General features: G+C 32.5%; 3 protein-coding genes across 4 annotated transcripts; 2 read left to right on the forward strand and 1 right to left on the reverse strand.

Annotated features, from left to right (window-relative positions):
- Positions 1-610: 610 nt before the first annotated feature.
- LOC137812144 (uncharacterized) lies at positions 611-4721 on the reverse strand. Of its 2 annotated transcripts, XR_011081236.2 has the most exons (5): positions 4304-4721; positions 2580-3737; positions 1281-2237; positions 1029-1185; positions 611-907 (listed from the first exon to the last, which is right to left on the reverse strand). XR_011081236.2 is itself a non-coding variant. In XM_068614056.2 (4 exons), the coding sequence occupies exons 2-4, from the start codon at positions 3603-3605 to the stop codon at positions 1147-1149; spliced, it is 2022 nt and encodes a 673-aa protein (XP_068470157.1). In that variant the 5' UTR covers positions 3606-3737; positions 4304-4654; the 3' UTR covers positions 923-1146. The 2 variants fall into 2 exon arrangements, 1 of the variants encoding a protein (XP_068470157.1); XM_068614056.2 differs by lacking the exon at positions 611-907 and having other exon boundaries at positions 923-1185; positions 4304-4654.
- Positions 4722-7449: 2728 nt separating this feature from the next.
- On the forward strand, positions 7450-9368 carry LOC137812145 (P34 probable thiol protease). Its single transcript, XM_068614057.1, has 4 exons — positions 7450-8083; positions 8265-8488; positions 8624-8758; positions 8922-9368. Exons 1-4 carry the CDS (start codon positions 7603-7605, stop codon positions 9186-9188), a joined length of 1107 nt encoding a protein of 368 aa, XP_068470158.1. The 5' UTR covers positions 7450-7602; the 3' UTR covers positions 9189-9368.
- Positions 9369-16548: 7180 nt separating this feature from the next.
- Positions 16549-20152, forward strand: LOC137812146 (calmodulin-binding receptor kinase CaMRLK). The gene is made up of 2 exons (XM_068614058.2): positions 16549-18580; positions 19283-20152. Exons 1-2 carry the CDS (start codon positions 17188-17190, stop codon positions 19918-19920), a joined length of 2031 nt encoding a protein of 676 aa, XP_068470159.1. The 5' UTR covers positions 16549-17187; the 3' UTR covers positions 19921-20152.
- The last annotated feature ends 1959 nt before the right edge of the window (positions 20153-22111 follow it).

Consider the following 22111-nt stretch of genomic DNA (forward strand, 5'->3'; position numbering starts at 1 on the left):
GTTTTCAAAAGCTAAATAATGTGTCTTATCTCAATGACCAATGAAACATTTTGATTTATATGTTTATTGTAGCATTATACCGTTCAAATTTCGTCCACCACTATAAGTTTATGTAATAATCAGTAAATTATCTGTCTTGCATCTAATGGTGTCTATCATCATAAACATTAACCATCATTAAAAAATATGTTAGAAATGATCTGTAATTGACTAGTTGAGTGCCATTTCTTTTCTGTATAAAAATATCCTTGTAGTAATCTTTTCAATGAATGAATTAGTTTTGCCTTTTAACAATTTAATAGAACTTGAATTGCGTCCTTCAATTTACGTAACATTGAAGTAATCCAGGGCCAATATATTAGATAATAAATGAAGACAGCGATTATAAAGAGATGTGATTTGCCTTGTTGAAGTGATAGGCTACTATAGCAGCATCATGAAGAGCCTATTATGAAGCTTTATATTTTGACCCTAGAAAAGTTGCTTGTGACATTTGTATAAACCCACCCTAAATCAGAATTACTTTGATTTTCATACTTGGACATAAGTTTATGAAATTGAAAGAAAAGACAGATTAAATGTTAGAAAATTTTGCATGAAATATTGTATGTAAAGAAGAAACAATATAATATGAATAACAGCAATTACTAATATAGTTTATATATATACATTCCCATATATAAAGTACCGATACTTTAAGATTAGCTGCAGATAAAAAAAGCAAAGGTTCGTTGGTCTGAGCAAGCTGTCGGGAAGTACCACAAGGAAGACACTATATAGCTGTGAGACTGCACCTCTGGAGGTAGTTTATCAAATTTTGGATCCACCTAAAGTACCACTAGTCCAAAGAAGCTTTGTTTGCTTTTATTGATCACCAAAAATTATATTCATTTCTCTATGTAAAATACTGATATCAAGAAAATGGAAAAGGTGTGAGGAATCAAGTTTAAGAAGTCAACAAATATAAACAAAATTCAATAGAAAATGAAAAGTAAGATATGAAAGTTTACAAGAGGCCAAAATCTAACCTATGCTGTCATGACAACAAGGAATAGGAGGAGGAGAACTATATCCCACGAGGCTGAAAAAATAAAGATCATAAAAAGCTTTGGATCATAACATGGTATAAACGCTAGCGTTCCATGTCTAAGATTTCGAATGCCGAGACCTATACACGACTAGTTCCTGTATAGAAAAGTTAAATGTGAGTTTTCATCCTTTGTGTAACTTAACCATCGATTAATGCCAAAGAACAAGGCTATAGGGATTAATGAGGTTACCTTAGAACAGCTTACTTGATCATGATTCACGTTCGAAGATTTCACTATTGTTTCCCACTTAGTATAGCTTGATGCTCTACTAAAACCCTGTCTTTTAGCCTTGGATAGTGTACCTTGATTCGAATGTGGGAATGAATTCTTAGAAGGAACTAGAGGCAGGGCACGACAAAGCCAGGACTCAGAAGGTGACTTTGGCAATGGTGGGGCAAGAGGAAGCAGAACATATTCCGTGCCAACTTTTCCTTGATCATCAACTACGACAATCTTCTGGTTGTTGATCTCTGCATCTTTGTCAAATGAACTTGGCACAATTTGCAAAGACGCGGATTCTTGATTAATTTCTTGATCAGTTGTCATTTTTTCAGCTTTATCTTCTTTGGACATGAGATATAGCATGCCAGGTAAAGTTGAAGAATCGGCATCCGAAGAATTCAACTTTTGAGAACCCAAATTCTCGTCCAAAGCTTGTAGGTGTTTCATATCCCGAAAAGAATCTAGTAAGGAATTTCTTTCTTTTCCTACCACTGTTCCGCTTCCTAATGAACGTGAACTAGAGCATGATGATTTTACAGTACTCGCAGTGTCTATGTACAGTGTCTTTTCAACAGTAAGGCTCCCAGAACTTGAGCTTCTTTTGGCTCCTTGTGATAGCATCTCTTGAATACGTGCAGATCCTCTGCTAGGGAATTTCAATTTGCCAGAAAGATTATTGTCAGCTTGTTTGGAATCCCCAAGCGACTTTGCTCCAGGAAAGAGAGGTTGAGGTTTACTTGGAAAAGGAGATATGCCAGCAGCAGCAGCTCTTGAACGACGAAAGGGAGAGAGCCTACCCAGCTGCTTCATTTCACCAGAGTAAGTATATCTGCTTGATTCACTAGTCCATTTTTTCCTTAGATCCTTCTTGTCTGGTGATGCAGCTCTAGAGCTTGATTTCCTCATATTAATAGCATCCCAAGCCTGTTGAAAAAGTTAATGATTCATAAATGACTTGAAGTCATGATTGGTGTAATTGTGTTGAAGTCATCGTTGACAAAACCCGATTTACAGAAGGAGGGTAAAGGGGGGGAATGGATCTTCTAATATTGAATTTTCATGAACCTGTCTTGTGACGTAGTGTCAATCTCTCTTCATAGGAATTAAACAGATGGAATCTTATCGATATTTGTGAATATTTATGGGGAGAAATAGACACAGATTTCACATGGTTTCGTCATGATAGAATTCATTCCTGGGTACAATGGACTACAGAAGGGTGCAATGCAATGCATGAATAGAATATAAGTGTTATATAGTTCATACCTTCTTTATAACTGGAGCTGGTCCGTGAGAGCGAATATGAGAACTTTTATCAGGTTTTCCAACCTCATAGGCAGAATACAATGACAACTGATTCCCTATTTTTGTTTCAGTCACTGGATTTAGTATGCACAATGAATTTCTAACACATAAGCGAGGAAGCAATCCGCAACCTTTAGCTGAAATATTTGCATAATCATTAGTTTCATCTCCACTTTCCTCTTCTTCATCTTCTTGACATTGACCATTATATGGTACAATGTCAGTGATATGTCTATTAACAAATGATTTCTTTTGCTCAGGAACCAATTTGATGAATTCCCTAGGTTGTTCTGCAAGAACAGATTGTTTTCTAGAAGAAATATATTGAGGAGGCTGGATAGTCATAGCCTTTGCTGCATGTAAAAACCGGCTCATCATGAAATCTTGAGCTTGTTTATCAGTAGAAGAGGCTCCACACATATTTGCATCCGAATTATTTAAGCCGCTAACACCACTTACACTACAATTCATGGACAATGGTTCTGTAGGTGACAGTGTTTCAAGGGCATCAGAAAAAACATCACCATCATAATCATACTCGTCGTTCTCTTCCACCTTTTCTATTTTCTCATCTTTGTGTTCTCCGTCATAGTCTATTTTCTCACTAAAAGAATTTGATGTGGTTGGGGATCTAAAGCTACTTGCAACATTAGCGTCCTTTTCCAGTAGCTGTTTGGCATGATTTGTGGACTTTCCAGGGGGAAGAGTTGGGGTTGGGGTAACTGAAGCCTGTACACGAGGTTGAGGTTCAGATCCATCATAATCCTTCGGCCTTCCAGGGATATGCTCCCAATTGAAAGGCACTGCAACAGGGTCTGTTACCTGATCCAAAGTGGTGTCTGAATTACAGTGTGGAAGTGTTTGTGGCTTCTCTAGTATCCTTCTTGTTTCAGTTAAGGATGGAGGTGGACCAAAAGAGCGTCTCACCGACATAAGAGGAGCATCAATGTTCAACTTCCTTTCATCCATCATGTTCCACACCAACATCAACTGAATGAACTCTTTCTTTTATGCAGTCACTCTCATTAGTAAGTTCAAGAATCAAGGGAATATCAAATGCTACTAATTTCAGCATAAAAAGGATAGGATATCAAAATCCTTCTATTCAATCAAGAAACTCTGAAAAATAGAAGATGGAAGAACCAGATCATTACATTTTAAATTACAATTTAAACAGTAAATTCTCTGCTTCAAATTCCAATTCAACAGGAGTTAAATCGAGACCAGAGGAGCACAGTGATGCAACCAGTAAGAAAAATTTAAACCAAAATGAACTCACGACAACAGCTACAGATAACTCAAATAACTTTCCATCTTCTCAGCCTTTAACCATAGAGAAAAATTATTGAGCGAGTGAGACGGGAAAAGCAAACATTCGGCTGATTCTAGTTATATAAGTTTTTATATTTGTTGCTTAGGAAACCAAAGACTCAAGCATACGACAGTAAAATTCCTATAAAAGCCAGACTTTCCTCTTCTCAATAAGCCAAATATACAAATATTTAACAATTGCAAGTCTTCAAAAACAACAGAGGCAACTAAATATGGTAAATAAGCTAAAAAGACAAAGCAAGAGAAGCTTCATGGATCATCATATCATAACAAGCTTAGCTTAAGGTCCCACTAGAGTAATAATTGAAGTGCAATAGAAAAGAAGAGAAAAAGCAATGAAGAAAAGATGATACCTATTTAATAACAGCATGAAACATGGGATATGGTCATCCCTGGAATTTGCAGTGGAAGCCAAATTGAAGAAAGTGTCTGTAGTGTGTGTTTTTTGTCATGGTCATGTGGCATTATGCATCTGAATTGGCCATATAAAACTCAAGAAATGGATAGCAGGGAATCGTCAAATAAGTAGTGAGTGAACATCACTTGGTGAGAGAGTTCAGTCCCAGGAAAGATGAAATGAGTGAGTGAGTGAGAAAGTGGGGGGAATGAGTAAGCACAAAGGAAAGCAGAGATAAAGACAGAAAGATTGGGTATTTGTTGTTCTTTTGCTTTCTGCGTAATTTCGGATTTTACAATGTGTCTGCAAGATAACGTTACAGAATGGACTAAATATTCCACTTCAATGCTATTACACTTTTTTTTCACTGTGATGGACTGCTGCTCAAACCACGCGCTTCCTTTTTCTACTACATTCTTTCTGTTTCCTCATTTGCAATTTCATTTTTATTTTCTGTAAACAAGTTTTTCCATATCGCTTTCATGCAACACACTACTCATGGCTTCAACGTTAAGCTGAAGAATCCCCTAAAGTATATTTATTTTAGAAATCAATGATTAGGCATTGTATAATTTCAAATATATCATAATTTTATTAGAAAAAATATATATTTCCCTTTTATCCTACCACTTTAAGTATTCCATCATACTTGCTATCTATATTTGGCAATTTGAATCATAGAAATTTGGTAAAGACGGTAAGGATAAATCACACCTTAATTGTAAAAATAATAAATTTTCATCATGTAATTGTGCTTATTCTCTTTTCTGCTAATTTAAGTAACTAATTAGCGGTTTTTTTAATATTATGTTCGTTTATTAATAATTTTGAAGTGGTCTGCTTCTTACTACTAATTAATATGTACTTGGTGAATATTGTCAAAACTAATTAATTATTGAATAAAGATCTTATCAATTATATTCCTTCCATTTAAAAATAAGCTATATATTTAAATGCACAAAATAAAATATTATATTTTTTGTGAAGTAAGGAGGGTTTGGTTTAATGGATGACACTAATTCCTATATGTAACGTATAAATTAAGAAGCAGAACTATTAATTTATTAATGTATAAGTTACTTGTCCTTAATAACTCTCCCGGCCTTTGTTTAGATGATAGAGAAAAGAGGAGAAAAGAATAGAAGAGAAAGAGAGAGAAAGACACTCAAGAGTGAGATTATTTGAATTAAGAAGAAGAAAATAAAAAGTAAAAAAAGAAATTAATGAAAAATTATTGTTGTTTTGATTGATATAATAGAAAAAAATTGCATATATATAAAAATTATTTTTTGAAATAATTTGATAAGAAAATAATTTTAAAAATATAAATCTAAATTAAAATAAAAGACTACTCTAAAATTTTACTAAATAACAAATTATATTTCAAAAATATTAAAATAAATTAATTTATAAAATATCAACATTTAAATTAATAAATTTATTTTAACATTTTATTTATTTATTTATTTTATTATAATAATATTCTAAATATAATTATCTTAAAAAATAATATATTGTATTAAAATATAATCGAAAAATTTAACTTATATACACACACTTTCTCTTCGGAATGAAACAACAATTTAAATAAATATATTACAGTTAAGTCTTTTTTTAGAAATCTACTTAGAGAAGTCAAAATCCAATGAGCAAAAAATTATTAATTTCTTTTTGTTGAGCGAAATTTGGCAAAAATAATTCTATCAACTCTGTTTCTATTCCATTGGCCACCTTTAAATAAGCTAAGTAGTTTATGAAGAAAAAAAAGTTGCTTTCCAAACTCAACATTTTCAGCTGCTACTTCCTGCACCCCCATGTGTTCTTCAGCTACCCCCATAATAAATTTAAAAATACTGTTTTGTCCTTCAGTAAAAAATTTAAAATAAAAAACTCTAAACACTTTTTACCTTTCTCTCTCTGACTCTCTTCTCTCACCCGCGGCACTCTTGCAACCTGGCGCACCACTAACCGAGAGCCCATTTGTGATGGTTCTTGTTAGATTTTCAAAGGTTTTGGTCTTATATCATAAACATACTCTGCATCTTTCATCCATTCAAGACCTTCTATTCCATACTTGTTTTTCATGGACCCAAAATGTATTTAATAACATAAAAAATCTTTTGAATTGGATAATCAGAAACTACTACTTGTCAAATAAATATTTTGGATTATATAATTTAAAAGTAATTAATCAATATTTTTGTTTTATTTTAAGTCTAATATTTTATAAGATTAAAAAGTTTATAATTTTGTATGGTTCCTTAATTAAGTAAATGGGGAGGCTTGCTCTCCATGCTAAAAGACATCTAGCACGTTTGTCTGATTTCAAGAAAATGAATAGATACTAGAAGCTAACTTTTCAATCATCACATGCAATTAGTTGCACTCTTCTAAAATTCTCTAGACTATTTATTAATTGTGTTATATTTCTCTCTATTTACTATAATAATATAATGAATAGGTGCTAAAAATATCAGAACTAACCTTAGAACTAAAAGAATACTTATATATACTCACAACACATCATCAACATAGTTTAAAATCACATTCTTGAGACAATAACTTGATAGTTACCAGTTGAAAGCTTTCATTGGTATTTATTTGATGCTGAGAATATCTAGTCTGACTTCTCATTCACGGGTTTGGCAGTAGTAATGTACTCTAGCAGAGAAACGTCACCCACTCTACCTTTCTCTTCTTTCTCTTTCTCTGCAGCAAAATTATCCTTTAAAAACCAAGTTTTCATATCTCACCATATGAAAAATTTACTTCAATAATGATATATTATTCTTCTTACAGAATATATGAAATAATTAACTTCATCTCCATTTAAATAAATTATATCATGACTGTATGAAACAGGTTGATTGTGGAAATATCATGTCTTTTTCTCTACAATTATTTGCAAAAGCACATATGATCCGCATAACTTTTTTTATTTATTATCTTCAACGTTTTTTATCACCGTAATATCATTTGGAACCTCGCTAGAATGAAAAGATAAGATGACATGAGATTTGTGGGAATAAAACTACATATATGACAATTTTGGAGGTATATGGAAAGAATGATTAATATGCGTACGTCTCCATTCACACAATTGGATTGGAGCCCCTAAAAAACAAACGAATTAAACGTGGGTATCAATAATTCACCTAGGTGGCACATGAAGCAACTTCATCACGGACACAATATATGTTACTCAGATACATAAGAACTGTATAACTCAACACTGGTTACTGATTTCTGCAGGTGATGAGTTCGAAGATGACCAAGTTGTTTCTTCTTTTCCTCGTCCTTGTTTCCTTCATATGTCTCTCCTTTGCTTTTCCGAGTGCCTACACCATTCATGGCCGTGACAAGTTGGACAAGTTTTCCTCGGAGGAAGAAGTGTTGCAACTGTTCCAAGTGTGGCAGAAGGAGCACGGGCGTGAATACGGCAACCCAGAGGAGAAGGCAAAGAGGTTCCACATTTTCCAAAGGAATTTGAGGTATATCAATGAGATGAATGCAAAGAGAAAGTCAGGGACGCAGCACCGTTTGGGTCTGAACAAGTTTGCTGATACGAGTCCCGAGGAGTTTGCGGAAACCTACTTGAAAGAAATAGATATGCCCTCCAACTTGGGGAGTAGGAAGATGCAGAAGGATGATGATGATGACTGTGAAAACCTTCCTGATTCTGTAGATTGGAGGGAGAAGGGTGCTGTGACCGAAGTTAGAGATCAAGGAGAATGCCGTAAGACTTCACTTATATTAATAAACTAATCCAAACACAAAATATTTTGCAAAAAAGAAATAAGCATATAGAACTATTGTACTTCCATAGACTTCTATCTCTTCTTCAATATTTTCATTTTGCAACATTAGCAACATGCATGATTTTGTACTGATTTAACATGTTATACTTGTTTTATTAGAGAGCCATTGGGCTTTCAGTGTGACAGGGGCCATTGAAGGAATAAACAAAATAGTTAGTGGGGATCTTGTTACCCTCTCTGCTCAAGAACTCGTGGACTGTGACCCTTCTAGCCATGGTTGTGCTGGAGGATTTTACTTCAATGCATTTGGTTACGTTATCAACAATGGTGGCATTGACACAGAAGCAAATTACCCTTACACAGCCAAAAACGGTTCTTGCAAGGTCTGGTTTACAGTTTATTTCTCCTAGCATCCATAGCCTACATTTTCAAAAAGAAAAAGAAAAAAGTGTGACAATATATTTTTCTAGACATTATCTTTGTCTGCTCATTTGAAGGTTTTTGTTTTTTTCTTTAAGGTAAATGCAAACAAGGCTGTTAGTATTGATAACCTAATAGTTGTGGATGGGACAGAAAAAGGTCTCTTGTGCCGTGTCAGTAAGCAGCCTGTTAGTGTGAGCATAGATGCAACCGGTCTTCAATTTTACACTGGTGTAAGAATATTGATTTCTCATAATGGTTGATTAATTGAACATATATGCTATATAATATTGTCTAGAAAGATTATGCAGATTTGAAACTTTTGGGTACGTACAGTGTTTTAGATGGTTGTGTGTGGTGGCTAATTGGTGAATTATTGTGTTGTGTTGATGACAGGGAGTGTATGGTGGTGATAACTGCTCGAAGGATTCAAGGTCTGTAACTCTTGTGTGTTTAATTGTGGGATATGGTTCAGTGGGTGGAGAAGATTATTGGATTGTGAAGAGCTCGTGGGGTAAAGATTGGGGAGAAGAAGGTTACCTCTTGATGAAAAGGAATGTTAGTGAGGAGTGGCCTTATGGTGTGTGTGCCATCAATGCTGCGGCTGGTTATCCCATCAAAAGGGTTTCATCATCTTCACCTCTCTTATCTGCAGCCATATAGTGGATTAGAGCGTAGTGGAGACTATCCATCCTTTTGAAACCACTTTGTATATGTTGCCTTGGGTATGGGCATTACTACTTAAGTATTTGCCCTTTCTCCCAAAATAATAACGTTTATCAACTACAACTCTGCTAATTTGGCTTAAGGTGCTTTAATAAAACAATGGATGGTAGTTCTATACGAGTTGTTTTGGTTTTTGTTCCTTCGATACCACCACTCCCACAAAGGCTGTTATATGCTTATAACTAAAATAGAGGGTAAAAGATTAAATATGGCATGAAGGTTTCCTATCCTCTTTTAATTAGAACTTCGATGACCTTTTATATAGTTAAATTGTTAATATTGTCATTTCTTTTTATATACTTTTATTTAAATTTCCTAAATGATATCATAGTAATTATTTCTTGGTAGGGTAGTAAAAGTGGATTGTGGTCCAAGTCAACCTGGCTCGCGTCATACTGAAGTAAAACTCATTAATATTTTTTAAAATTGTAGTGAATCCAATTTCACAACCTGACTCATCTGGGTTAAAGCCCATGGAACCGTCCACCAAAATCACACGTGTAACCTAACTTATTTGGTGGCAATTTCTTCCTGCAACATATATTTTTTATATACACCTCTCATAAGGTTTTAAATCAAACTTTGCTCTTGTCACATATTTGTGTATGGATGTCAATATCGGAAGTCAAATATTTGTCTACGGATATTCGCATCTAAAAGTCAACTTTGCCTATGGATATTAGTATTTGGAAGTGTCATATTTGTCTACGGATATTGTATCCATAATTGTACTCTTTGACTATAGATATACATATCTAGAAGTCAATCATCCTCAGTTTTTTTTTTTTTGTAATGTAATGATTTTGGTACAATCGGACATAAGCATCTGGTATAGCCCCGGATATGCACATCTGGAAAAGAAAAAACACTTCTGGATACAGATATCCAAAAGTCACAGAATTTGCGAAAACTTATTGCATTGCACTGCACTGCATATCAGTTCCCACAACCATATCTCTTCTCCAACTCCATGAATGACAACTCTTCTCCTCCTCTCTGCCGCCGTGCATTAGAAACTCACTAATATGTCGTGCCTTAGATAGTCAGTGAATGTTGGGTGCACAAGGTTGGGTGTAGAGGATGCATTACCGTAGTGGAAACCTATCTTTTATTTCATTAATGATACCATAAACATTTCATATAGTTCATTAAGGGTACACAGGACATTTCAGAGAGTGTTGTTGGGTGTATGTCAAAAATGATATAGTGCAAGGAGAATTTGTCTTTATTTGTTATATTCTAGGGATGACAATATGGGTTGGCTTGTCTCACATAGGTCCGCCTCTTGTTTGGCCCACGAAATGTGGTCGAGTTGGTCTGTCCCGTGTAAGGAGTGCAGACTCATTTCACTGACCCGCCTCGCATAAGAGGTAACCCGTGAGCATTTTTTTCAAAAATTAAAATTTCATTAATTATTAAAAAACTTATTCCTACAACTGAAAAAATTAAAATTTTATCTCTGTTTCAATTCATTCAATTGAGGTAAAAATATAAATTCAAGTATAAAGGTTGTTAGAAGACTTAAATAAAATAATTAAAGTTTTGCTTTGCATCTATTTTTCATATATATGTTTGTAAATATATAAGAATATCTTATCAAAGTTTTGCTACAAAATATTTTAACGAAGTTGACTAATTTTTTAACTATCCTATTGAAATATCCTCTTTATATTATTTTTTATTAACAAATTTTTAAAATAAAACTTTACTTAAAACTATATTCATTATCACTCTTCATACTAACTCCATGGTTCACCTAAAGGTCTGGTCTTGTGTAACCTCTAAAGTCTCTTTTACCTGTTTTTTTTCTTTTCTTACTGGTGTTTGGATCTCCTAATTTGTATATATTCGATTAAACATAAATGATTTACTTAGGTTGGTCAGACTGTATTTGCTAAAGTAGGAAGTTAGTGACAAACTTCTGGAATAAGGGACTGTTCGTTTTTGTGCAATTTTGTCCATGGTTAGATCACTCTAAAGTAATTTTTATTTATTTATATTTTATTGTTGATCAACAAGAAAACTTAACTCCATTAAATGATTAAAATAAAACATTATTTTTTGTACATTAAATTATTATTTTTAAATAAAATAAAATAAATATTACATTGTAATAATGAATTAATAGGATATGATTTTTTTAAAATACAGTCTAGCGGGCTAACTTGACGCAACACGATCGAAGTTGACTCCAAATTATGCAGAATGAGTTTTAAACAGATAAACAAGCCAAATTAAGCTAAATTAGGGCTGATGTTGCTAACCCTATTATTTTCTCTTGTTCCAAGAACACCTTATCCATCTAATTGTCCATCTTCATCTACATCTCCATGTATTAGACCTACTCTTTCTCAGTCCACCTGTCACTTCCATTCTCATCTTTTACCTATCTTGAGAGAAAATATGAATTTGACAGAAAAAAAAACTTTAGATTAAAGAAAAAAAATGAAAAATGAAAGAAAATAAAGAATTTTTTTTATAAATAATAGTTTGATATGTTTTTTAATTAATAAATTATAACATTACAAAATTATTTTTATAGTTAAAATTAATTTAAAATAAAATATTATTAATTATTTTGTGTGTAACTCGTTTGTGATATTAATACATACAAAATTGTAAAAAAAAAAGTAAAATTGTAAATTTTGTAAAATCAACTAAATTTGGTTTGAAAAGATTGCATCGAGTTAAGATTAAAGATAATAAAAGCATATAATACATAGAAAAAAAAATACTTAAAATAATTAAGAAAAAACAAACAATAATATATGAGAACAATCATACGATAAATAATAAAGTCTTTCATGGAAAATGGATAGGTTGGCCCATTTGACAAACTCCTCAATTTTGCATTAAATCTTGGCATCAAATTGGTGCACACAATTATTCCACATGGTTCAAACATATCTTTTATTTGCCAACAACTTGGAAGGTTATGTGAGAGACATTTGCTTAAATTGACTGTCACACATAGGACAACACATGTACGTCTCTTGCCATTTTATAATCCAGTATTAAATAAAATAAAGAATAAGAATTTTAACGTATAAATAATTTTCTATTTATAAATAACATAAATACAAAATATTATATATGAAGAGAGGTTTAATCATCTTTCCAAATTGAAATTTTATTATTTAATATTTGGATAAGTTAAAATTTAAATATTAAAACAGTTTTCAGTAACTTAAAAAGAAGAAATGGAATCATCATTACCAAATTTTTTTTTTCTCTCTCATATATATATATATAGAAATTATGTAAATTAGGAAGAATCGCTGCCCGAAACACCCTGGAGTAACAGCCCTGCATATGATGACACTCTAAAACATCATATCAATCAATCACTAGGTTTGCTGACTAAAATAAAAAATAAAATAGAAAACACAACTTACATAAAAAAAAATCAAAAACTTCATGCCATTCACAATGACTCAATTTTAAATAAATGTAATCTAGATATTTTGTTCACTTAACAGATAACTTTTTATCTCAAGGTTCTCAGTGGAAATAAAATTGTAAAATTCATCAGGTTAACTTCATCTTTAGTGGAAATAATTATCAGGTTAACAAATTTATATATGTTTTTTTAATAATTGATATATATTTTTATTTAATTTTGTATTTAAACTATATTTTTAATTGATATATTGAATATTTTAAACATTATATTTTTTTTACTTATGATAAATTATAGAGTAACTTATTATGAGCTACTTGTTCTCGATATGATTAATCATGTCTTTTTAATTTAAAATTGTACTACCTCTCATTGAAAAAGAAATATAGTATGTATAATGTTTAAAAAGTTTGAAAATAATACGATGAAGAAACATTTTCATAATTATAAAAGCTAACGTTTTTTTAAAGAATATTGTTGTGGTAAAATTAGTAATAATGATATTATTTGTTTAGAAGTAAAAAATAATAATTAAAAATATTCATAATTTTTATTTTGATAAATGGTATTGCATATACATAATATTTTTTTGTATTCACAATTTTAAGCATTATTATTTTTAGCAAGTTGTATTCTTCATCAATTATGTCACTACAAGAAAATCATGAAATAAAAATCAATTTTAGAGACAAAAAATAATTAGTTACTATAGTGACTAAATGAGTAAATTAGAGATATTTTAGGAACTAAATAAATTTTTGATTTCTATATTAATTTATATTATTGTGAAATAGTTTCTAAATTGAAATCTAATTAGCAACCAATGTTTTTGCTACCAAATTTAGAATCTAAATAATTGGCAGTTAAAACATTAGTAGCTAATTAGATACAATTTATAAACTATTTAACAATAATAGAAACTAATTTAGAAACTATTTTTTTTTAGTTTCTAAAATGTCTCTAATTTAATTACTATTGTGACTAATTATTTTAATTTCTAAAAATTAGTTTCTATTTGATGATTCTCTCCTAGTATGTTTACACCTTTACATATTATAAATCATAAATTGTAGAATGAATGGATTAAAATCAAACACTTTATATCTTGTTATGACATAATAGTAAATATTTAAAGGGTGTTGAAGTAACTAAATTTGTATTATTCTCAAAAATTATTATTATAATATCATTGTATTAGAATACATATGTTTATCCTAAGAGATTGGTGTTTTGTGAACACTTCTAGTATGCAGATGAAATATTAAATCATCAAAAGGAATAATAGAGCAAGTGATTGAATGTTGCACTAGTAGCCATTTTGTCAATCTAACGCATAATATTTATGTCTATACTCAAAATTTGGGAGTTGTATACTTTTATTTATTATGCTAATCTTTCTTTTCGACTACACTCAATACTGAAAAATTATGTACTAGTAGATATTTTATCAATCTTATTAACAATCTTTTCCACGAAACTTAAGATTGAGAGATGTGCATACTAGTAGGCATGTTGACTAACCTTTATCATGAGGTCATTAATTGGAATGAAAGCTAAAGACTCATTGTAGATGGCAATCATACAAAAATTCTTTGATCACTTTTGTAATATTTCCTATAATTAAGAAAAACAAACCCTTATATTCTATTAATTGTTATCTAAAGATGGAATCTGGATATTATCACAATTTACAAGAGTTGCCTTTAGTATGACCAAATCAATATAATAATTAAATTAATTAATTAATTAATAAAAAATAAAAATTATAAAATATAGGCCTCGATAAAATAAATCTAATTTTAACTTGAAGAAGATTAACCAAATATAAATGGAAGCTAAATTGAATTAGAAAAAAAACACTGGTATTAAATACTCTAATTTGATATGTACTCCTAAGATCTTAGTTAAAATATAAATAAATTCAAGACAAAAATGGATTAATTATGCCAACAATCCCTCCCTTTACAACTTTTTGTTGAACTAATCTTGCAAACAATTAATAAAAGTTTAAGCTTCAAAATAGTCCCCTCTTAAAAATATGTTAGCAAAAAGGGGATGTTAATAACAAGCCCGTGATATATTATTGTCCTTCTAAGCCCACTTTTCTCGGAGGACTACAGCCACACAACAATAGTCACATTTTTTCATCGAGTTATATGAATTTTTCTTTCCTTTCACATATGTAAAGATTAGAAGAGATGTTTATGTAGAATAAATGTGTTTTAGTTAATACACTTAACCATATAACTTTGTAACAATGCATATATAATATGCAAAATTAAATATTAGATAAATTTATTTAATAATTTTAAAAATATTTAATTATATTATTAATAACAATATATACTTATAAATAATAAAATAATAAAATAAAATTATAATATCAACAAAATCTATGTAGTTATATAAAATAACAAATGTATATAATAATAAATATTATTTTCAAAAATTTTAATATATTTAATAAATTTATTTCAATTCAATATAAAATTATTTTTTATTACAAAATAAGAGTATTTATTAATATTATATATTAGAAAAAATTAATTAACTCAAACCTAAAAAAAAAATATACCATAACTCTCGTTATTAAAATATTTTTTAATAATAAAGATAAATTTGTAAACTTATATTTTACACTTTTAAGATAATTTTTAAATTTTTTTATAACTATCACATCACTCACAAATTTTAATAAATCATCCTCACAAATTCATTATATTATTTCTCAATCTAAACAACAATAACTCATATATCCTCACACATCCTCTATAATCCACTCATTCTCCACCCAAAAATCTTTCCTTAATCTAAACATAGCATAAATGAATGGAGGCAGAGGATATATAGGTATTAGGTAGATTTATTAATTTTAATAATAACAGCGATAGTTTATAATTAAATGAGAATACAAGTGTACAATGATTATACTTGTTACATTATTTATATTAGTTTGAAGTATAAGTGTGCAAGTTTAGGGAATTTTGGATTGAGGGAGAGCGTTGGATGATAGCTGCATCCTCTTAACTTACCATCGAAAACGATTCCAAGTTATTAACAGAGAATCACTACATACGAAGGCAAAAGGAAGAAGCCAAGATCACGTGCCAGAGAGATGACATTTAGCACCTGGATCAATCTATACTTTTAAACCACTCTTTCTTTTCGCCTTAATTTTATTACTATACCATCGCGTTGCAATTTGTCATTTTCTCAAACAGGAATTTCCCTACCTGTTTCTTTCGTACACCTTATTCTATTTTCTTTTATTTATTTTAAAGGAAATTAAACAGGATGAATTAAATCATCTAGGAGTAGTTCCTAAAAACATTTTTCTTTTTTCTCATTTAAATTCTGTTTTAGTATTATAATGTATTTAATTGGTAAGAGAGGAATTTTGATTTTGATGGGGTGCTCTTGCTTATTGGTTAGTTGGAGATATCTTTCAAACCACATGTTCTAATTAACGTGTAGGAATAAATTACATGGGAGAAGCTTGGCAATTAAAATGACTAAAGAGGGACCAAAAACCTTTCGTAACTGATCGGAGGACTAATTTAGTGGAAGACCCAGAATTATTGAGTCAAGTATTTTGTAATCTAGTGTTTGCATGTGATTTGTTTTAGACAATAATTGCAATTGGTGTTTGACCCTTCTCCACACACAATCTATCATACTCACCCATATTAGTCAATACAGTTCTATTATTTTTTTGTGTCCAAACCAAACATATCACTCTTCTTGCTTTGTCGAAAAGACTAATCATTCTATCAAACTATAATTATTCTCTGCTGATTCCTCTGATTAATGGAGCCATTATCATCAAATAATTTGATTTTACGTAACATGGATGTGTGTTCCTCCTTATATTCATGTTGCAAAGTATTGTCAACTCTTGGTTTGGACATGTCATTTGTGACTTCTACTGTGGGCACTACGGTTTAGCTGAACAAGTCTCCCATTGCATCATATTCTATTTGGATCATTAATGCATCATAGACTCGAGTAATTGAACTGGGACCCCATTAGTTTCAAAGCAAGCCCAAGTCATCTTCAAAACTCTCTTTCCAGATTGAAGTTCATAATTTGAGTTTTACATTCTATCTCAATTCCCACACTTCCCCTCAATTAAACCATACCCAACAAAAAAAACATCCCCATATTCCATACCAATTACGTCATGGCAGCAAATACTTTAAATGAAATCCAAAAGTCAAAAATAAAATAAAAAAATCGCAATCACCGCATCACTGAGAGCTAATCTTATTTTTTTTTTATTTCTTTTAAAAGACTATTCTTCCCTCTCTTTTTTCAATTTCCGTTAAATTAAATTATCTGTCAAGTTTCACCTTCCATGTCATGTTCAATCGCCGTTAACTCTCCCTTTAAAACATATGACGCCGTTGCCTCCTTCCCACTTCCTCTATATCCACTAGCCGCGAACCTAAGCAACATTAGAGAAAACAAACCAAGCTCTGTTTTTTTTCTTTTCTTTTCTTTCTAGCTAGGACAGGAAAACCAAAACAGTGGCGCACAATGAAGCCCTTTTGCAGATTCTTGATTCTCTTATCGCTATTTTCTCTGGTGGAATCTTCATGCAACAGTGATGAAGAGCACGTCTTGGTGTCGAAGGCTTTCAAATCAGTCTCTGGCTTCAACGCTTACTCCTGGTTCCAAACCAACTGTTCACAAGCTCAAATCACCAGAATAGTACTTCCATCCCAAAACCTCACTGGCACAATCTCCTGGGGTTACCTGAGGAACATGTCCAACCTACAGGTTCTCGATCTCTCAGGAAATTCCTTACAAGGCCACGTGCCAAGCTGGTTTTGGTCAACTTCATCCTTGTTGGAAATAAACCTCTCCAGAAACAGGTTCGGAGGGAGCATCATTGTTCACTCCTCCAAACCCACACCACAAAATACCTCGTTTTCGTTTTCATCCATTCAAACGCTCAATCTCTCCCACAACAGGTTCACCAATTCAATCCAACTTTCTGCCTTCCAGAACCTTAAAATCCTCGACCTTTCCAATAACAACCTGCGAACACTCCCCTCCGGACTCCAAAACCTCTTCAAGCTTGTACACCTCGATCTCTCAAACTGTAATCTCCAAACCAACGTAAAACCAGTTTCCTCTCTTCACTCTTTTCGCTACTTGGACTTATCAAACAACACCTTCGCGGGAAATTTCCCTTTGGATTTCCCTCCACTCTCCACCCTCGAGTTCCTGAACATCTCCTATAACAACTTCACCTCATCAACTAGCCTAACCAAATTCAACAGTTTCGGTAAATCAGCTTTTGTCCACGCTGGCAACAATTTCACCTACGACAACACCGCGTCGAAAACGACCAACAGCAGTAAAAACTCAGCGCAAGCCACCCACAAGAAACAAGGGAAGAGAAAATCCAAAGCGCTGATTGCTGCAGCCTCGTCAGCAGGATCAGCCCTTGTCCTAATTCTGTTGTCCATTTGGGTACTCCGCATTATTATTCGGAAGAGGAAGCAACGCGCCAAGAGGAGCAAGTGGGCGATTTCCATGCCGGTTCCACATGGAATGAACGTGGTGACTAGCAGGGTGGAGAAATCAGGGCCGTTCGCGTTCGAGACTGAATCGGGGTCAACGTGGGTGGCTGACCTGAAGGAACCGTCTTCTGCGCCGGTGGTGATGTTCGAGAAGCCGTTGATGAACCTTAGCTTCAAGGACCTCATTGTTGCCACCTCACACTTCGGTAAAGACTCGCTGCTCGCGGAGGGAAGGTGTGGGCCCGTTTACAGAGCCGTGCTGCCGGGGGACCTCCACGTGGCAATCAAGGTCCTGGAACACGCTAGAGACGTTGATCCTGATGACTCAGTCGCCACGTTCGTTGACCTCTCAAGACTCAAGCACCCCAACCTGTTGCCCCTCTCCGGTTACTGCATTGCTGGTAAGCGTGCCGTACTCCACACTCTGTTTCAAAATAAATGTTTTTTTTTAATTTTCGTTGCTCTGCGCTCATTAATGGCTTTCACGGGTTTTAATTTTCTAATGTCTTTGTCTGTTCTGTTCCATAACATGTTGCCTTCTGTTGTGTCATTCTTTCCTCTCGTTCTTCCCCTAATATAAAATCTATCGTCCCTGGTTATGATTGCGCGTGGTAATTCGTGCGCACTGTACTTTCCGCAGGTTTAATTTTTGAGTTCCCACAATTGCCAAAATCGTAATGTACTTACCATTAACTTCTTTTCATCCAAAATATATTATCGCGTTGTCTCAATGGACCCATTCAATTTTAACTTAATTTTAATTTTGAATCCACTGTCAATAGCTCGCAAATTTTAGTTTGTTTCTTATCCAGCTGAGAGAACATGACATAATTTACAAGGGAAAGGAAGATATCAAGTTACCCGTTGTAGTACTAGCACACATTAGTACCCATTCCTTTTCAATTTAGTATAATAGCTATTAGTATCATTTTTGTATGGTTATCAAAATTCTTTTTAAGTATTCTATACATAAAAGAAATATATAAAAGATGTTACACTTGTCTAATCAGAAAAAATATGTGTATATATATATATATATAATAGGCGTATTAATTTTTTGAACTGCATAGTTATATTTATTATTATTTTGGTGAAATTCTCAGGTAAGGAGAAACTGGTACTGTACGAGTACATGGCGAACGGCGACCTAGGAAGATGGCTACACGAGCTTCCAACTGGGGATACCAACGTGGAGGACTGGACAAGCGACACGTGGGAGATTCAAAACGGCGTCGTGGACGATGGATCCCCAGAAAAGATGGGGTGGCTGACACGACACCGTATCGCGGTTGGTATAGCGCGTGGTCTCGCTTACCTGCACCACGCGCGTTCGAAGCCCGTGGTGCACGGCCACTTCGTCACCTCCAACATTCTACTCGCCGACGATTTCGAGCCCCGGATCTCCGATTTCGGGTTGCGACCCGACCCGAACCCGAACGGCGGCATTGAGGCCGACGTGTACTGCTTCGGGGCAGCGCTGATGGAGCTCCTAACTGGGAAGGAAAGCACGGCGGAGACGGTGGCAGCGGCGAGGAAGGCGGTGAGGGAGGGGAACGGCGTTAGGGTTGTGGACGAGAGGCTCCTAGTCGGTGGTGACTCGGTAGTGAGTGAGATGGTGGAGAGTCTCCGAGTGGCGTTTTTGTGTACGGCGGAAGATCCTTGGAAGAGGCCAACAATGCAACAGGTTTTGGGTTTGCTGAAAGACATTCGTCCTCATGAACAGCAACTCGTGACGAGTTGACTCGTCAAACCCTGAATTTATTTTATTTAAATTTTTGGGGGAAAAGAAAAAGTGGAAAAGGACAAAAGAATGGGCAAGAAGAAGGGGAAGCGGAGAGAGTAGTTTAGTCTTTTTTGGGGAGGGAGCAAAGGAGCAGGGAATCCCACTCAGGAGTTTCCATAATTTTATTCCTTTTCTACTTTTTTATGTGCTCTCTTCACTTTTAAAATATACAAATTTTTTACTTTGTTCATTTTATTTTGTTTTACCCTCTTTAAGTTTCTTTCTTTTCTTTTTGCTTTATTCTCTTGTTCATTTATTTATCTTTAGCACACGGAAGCCAAAATGCATGTTAATTCGCAGTGACGTGTTTTGGTGCGCTAGTCTTTAACTCTTGAAGGGGACCATGGACGTAAACATTTGTAGAAACTTTATGAGGTGCTTTCATTCTTTATTTGTCAATACGTGGGCCTCATTTTCTGCTGCTGCTGCTCGTTATTGGTCCAACGAGTGACCTTAGGGACCTACTTGTTTACCATACCCCAATTTTTCTCTTTCAATGATTTTTCATGCAAAATTATATGAAAGACCACTCATTCCCGACATATATTATGGCCATTAATGACAATATTGCATTAACGTAGAAAACTCTGCCAAATTGATTGCAAAATATCATGTAAAGTCAGTCAATTACATATTATATCAATATTATTATTTTTAAGATAATCAGCATAAAAGTTAATAAATTTATCAATTATGCATGCTTATCATCGAATACCGTCATGGTAATCAGCATCAATTTGTAAACTACCAACTTGCTTCTTCTTTTTTGTTTAAATGGTAAGGCAAATAAAGCTTCAGATTGATTAATTACGCATAACAATTTATAGAAGATACATCTCCCAATTCCAAGTAATACACGTTTCATGGAAAATTATCCACAACTCAATTTTAATAACTCAAGAATGTCTCCATCTTTTAGACAATGAGTAAACACCCATTAATATCACAAATAACTATGTTCTATATAAAAAGTAACTGCAAAATGCATAATTGAACCATTATAATTAAGCTTGAAATGTTTTTAAGAGCACAAATATACTCAAAGCAGCTACCTTAATATTTAATTTACATTTAATTAAGTATTAAGCTTCTTATCAATTTTAATATTTTTAATTGAGTTTTTATTAAAAAAATCAATTGAGCACCTAATTTTTATATTTTTTTATTATATTTCAATAATTAAATTTTGGTGTTAATTAACACTTAAAAAATCAGATTTATTAGCGGATTTCTGAGTCCATAATCAAATTTAGCGTAATTTACTGAATTTATAAAAATTCAGCATTAATATTATTTACAATCTGATTTCATATATAAATTCAGCATTACATATAAATTATTACCTACGGATCTTTATTTATAGATAAATTTTACATTATACACAAATTTTACTAACGAATTTATATTCTAGGTAAATTAAATATTATTATTAATATAAATATTTTTATTAACATTATTAACAATATTAATATTTTTATTTATACCATTATTATAATATCAATAATACTAAAAACATATTAATACAATTAATGATATTAATAATACTGATAATATTAACAATATTAATAATATAAATAATCTTAATAATATTAATAACTATAATAATATGATATATTATAATATAAATAATATTCATAAATAATAATTATAAATTATAATTGTAAATAATAAGAAAAAAAAATAAAAAAAAATGATATCATTAAAGAAAGGTATGCTACATCACCTTCGGATGTACTCATAGATTATAGTGGGTAAGTATTACATATGGACTTAAGTTGGTAGGTATTAGATACGGACTGAAGTTAGTGAGTATTACCTACAAACTCAAGTTGGTGGGTATTACTTACAAACTCCAGTTGGTGGGTATAATACTTACGAACTGAAGTTGACGGGTATTACCTAGGAAGTAGAGTTAGTAGATATTACATATAGACTAAAGTGATGAGTATTATCTACATACTCTAGTGGATAAGTATTTATCCACAACTCTTGGGTTGTGTTTAGTTTTCCTTTAAAAAGTTTCTTAAAAAAGTTTCACTAATTATCTTTTTTTATATCTCTTTAAGATTAAAAACTTGCATATTCTTTTAACTATCACTCATAACTACAAACACACAAGACAAAGGTAACTCTCAAATAAAGGATATAG

This window comes from Phaseolus vulgaris, chromosome 2, assembly GCF_051622355.1.
Source record: "Phaseolus vulgaris cultivar YP4 chromosome 2, ASM5162235v1, whole genome shotgun sequence".
Taxonomy (NCBI): domain Eukaryota; kingdom Viridiplantae; phylum Streptophyta; class Magnoliopsida; order Fabales; family Fabaceae; genus Phaseolus; species Phaseolus vulgaris.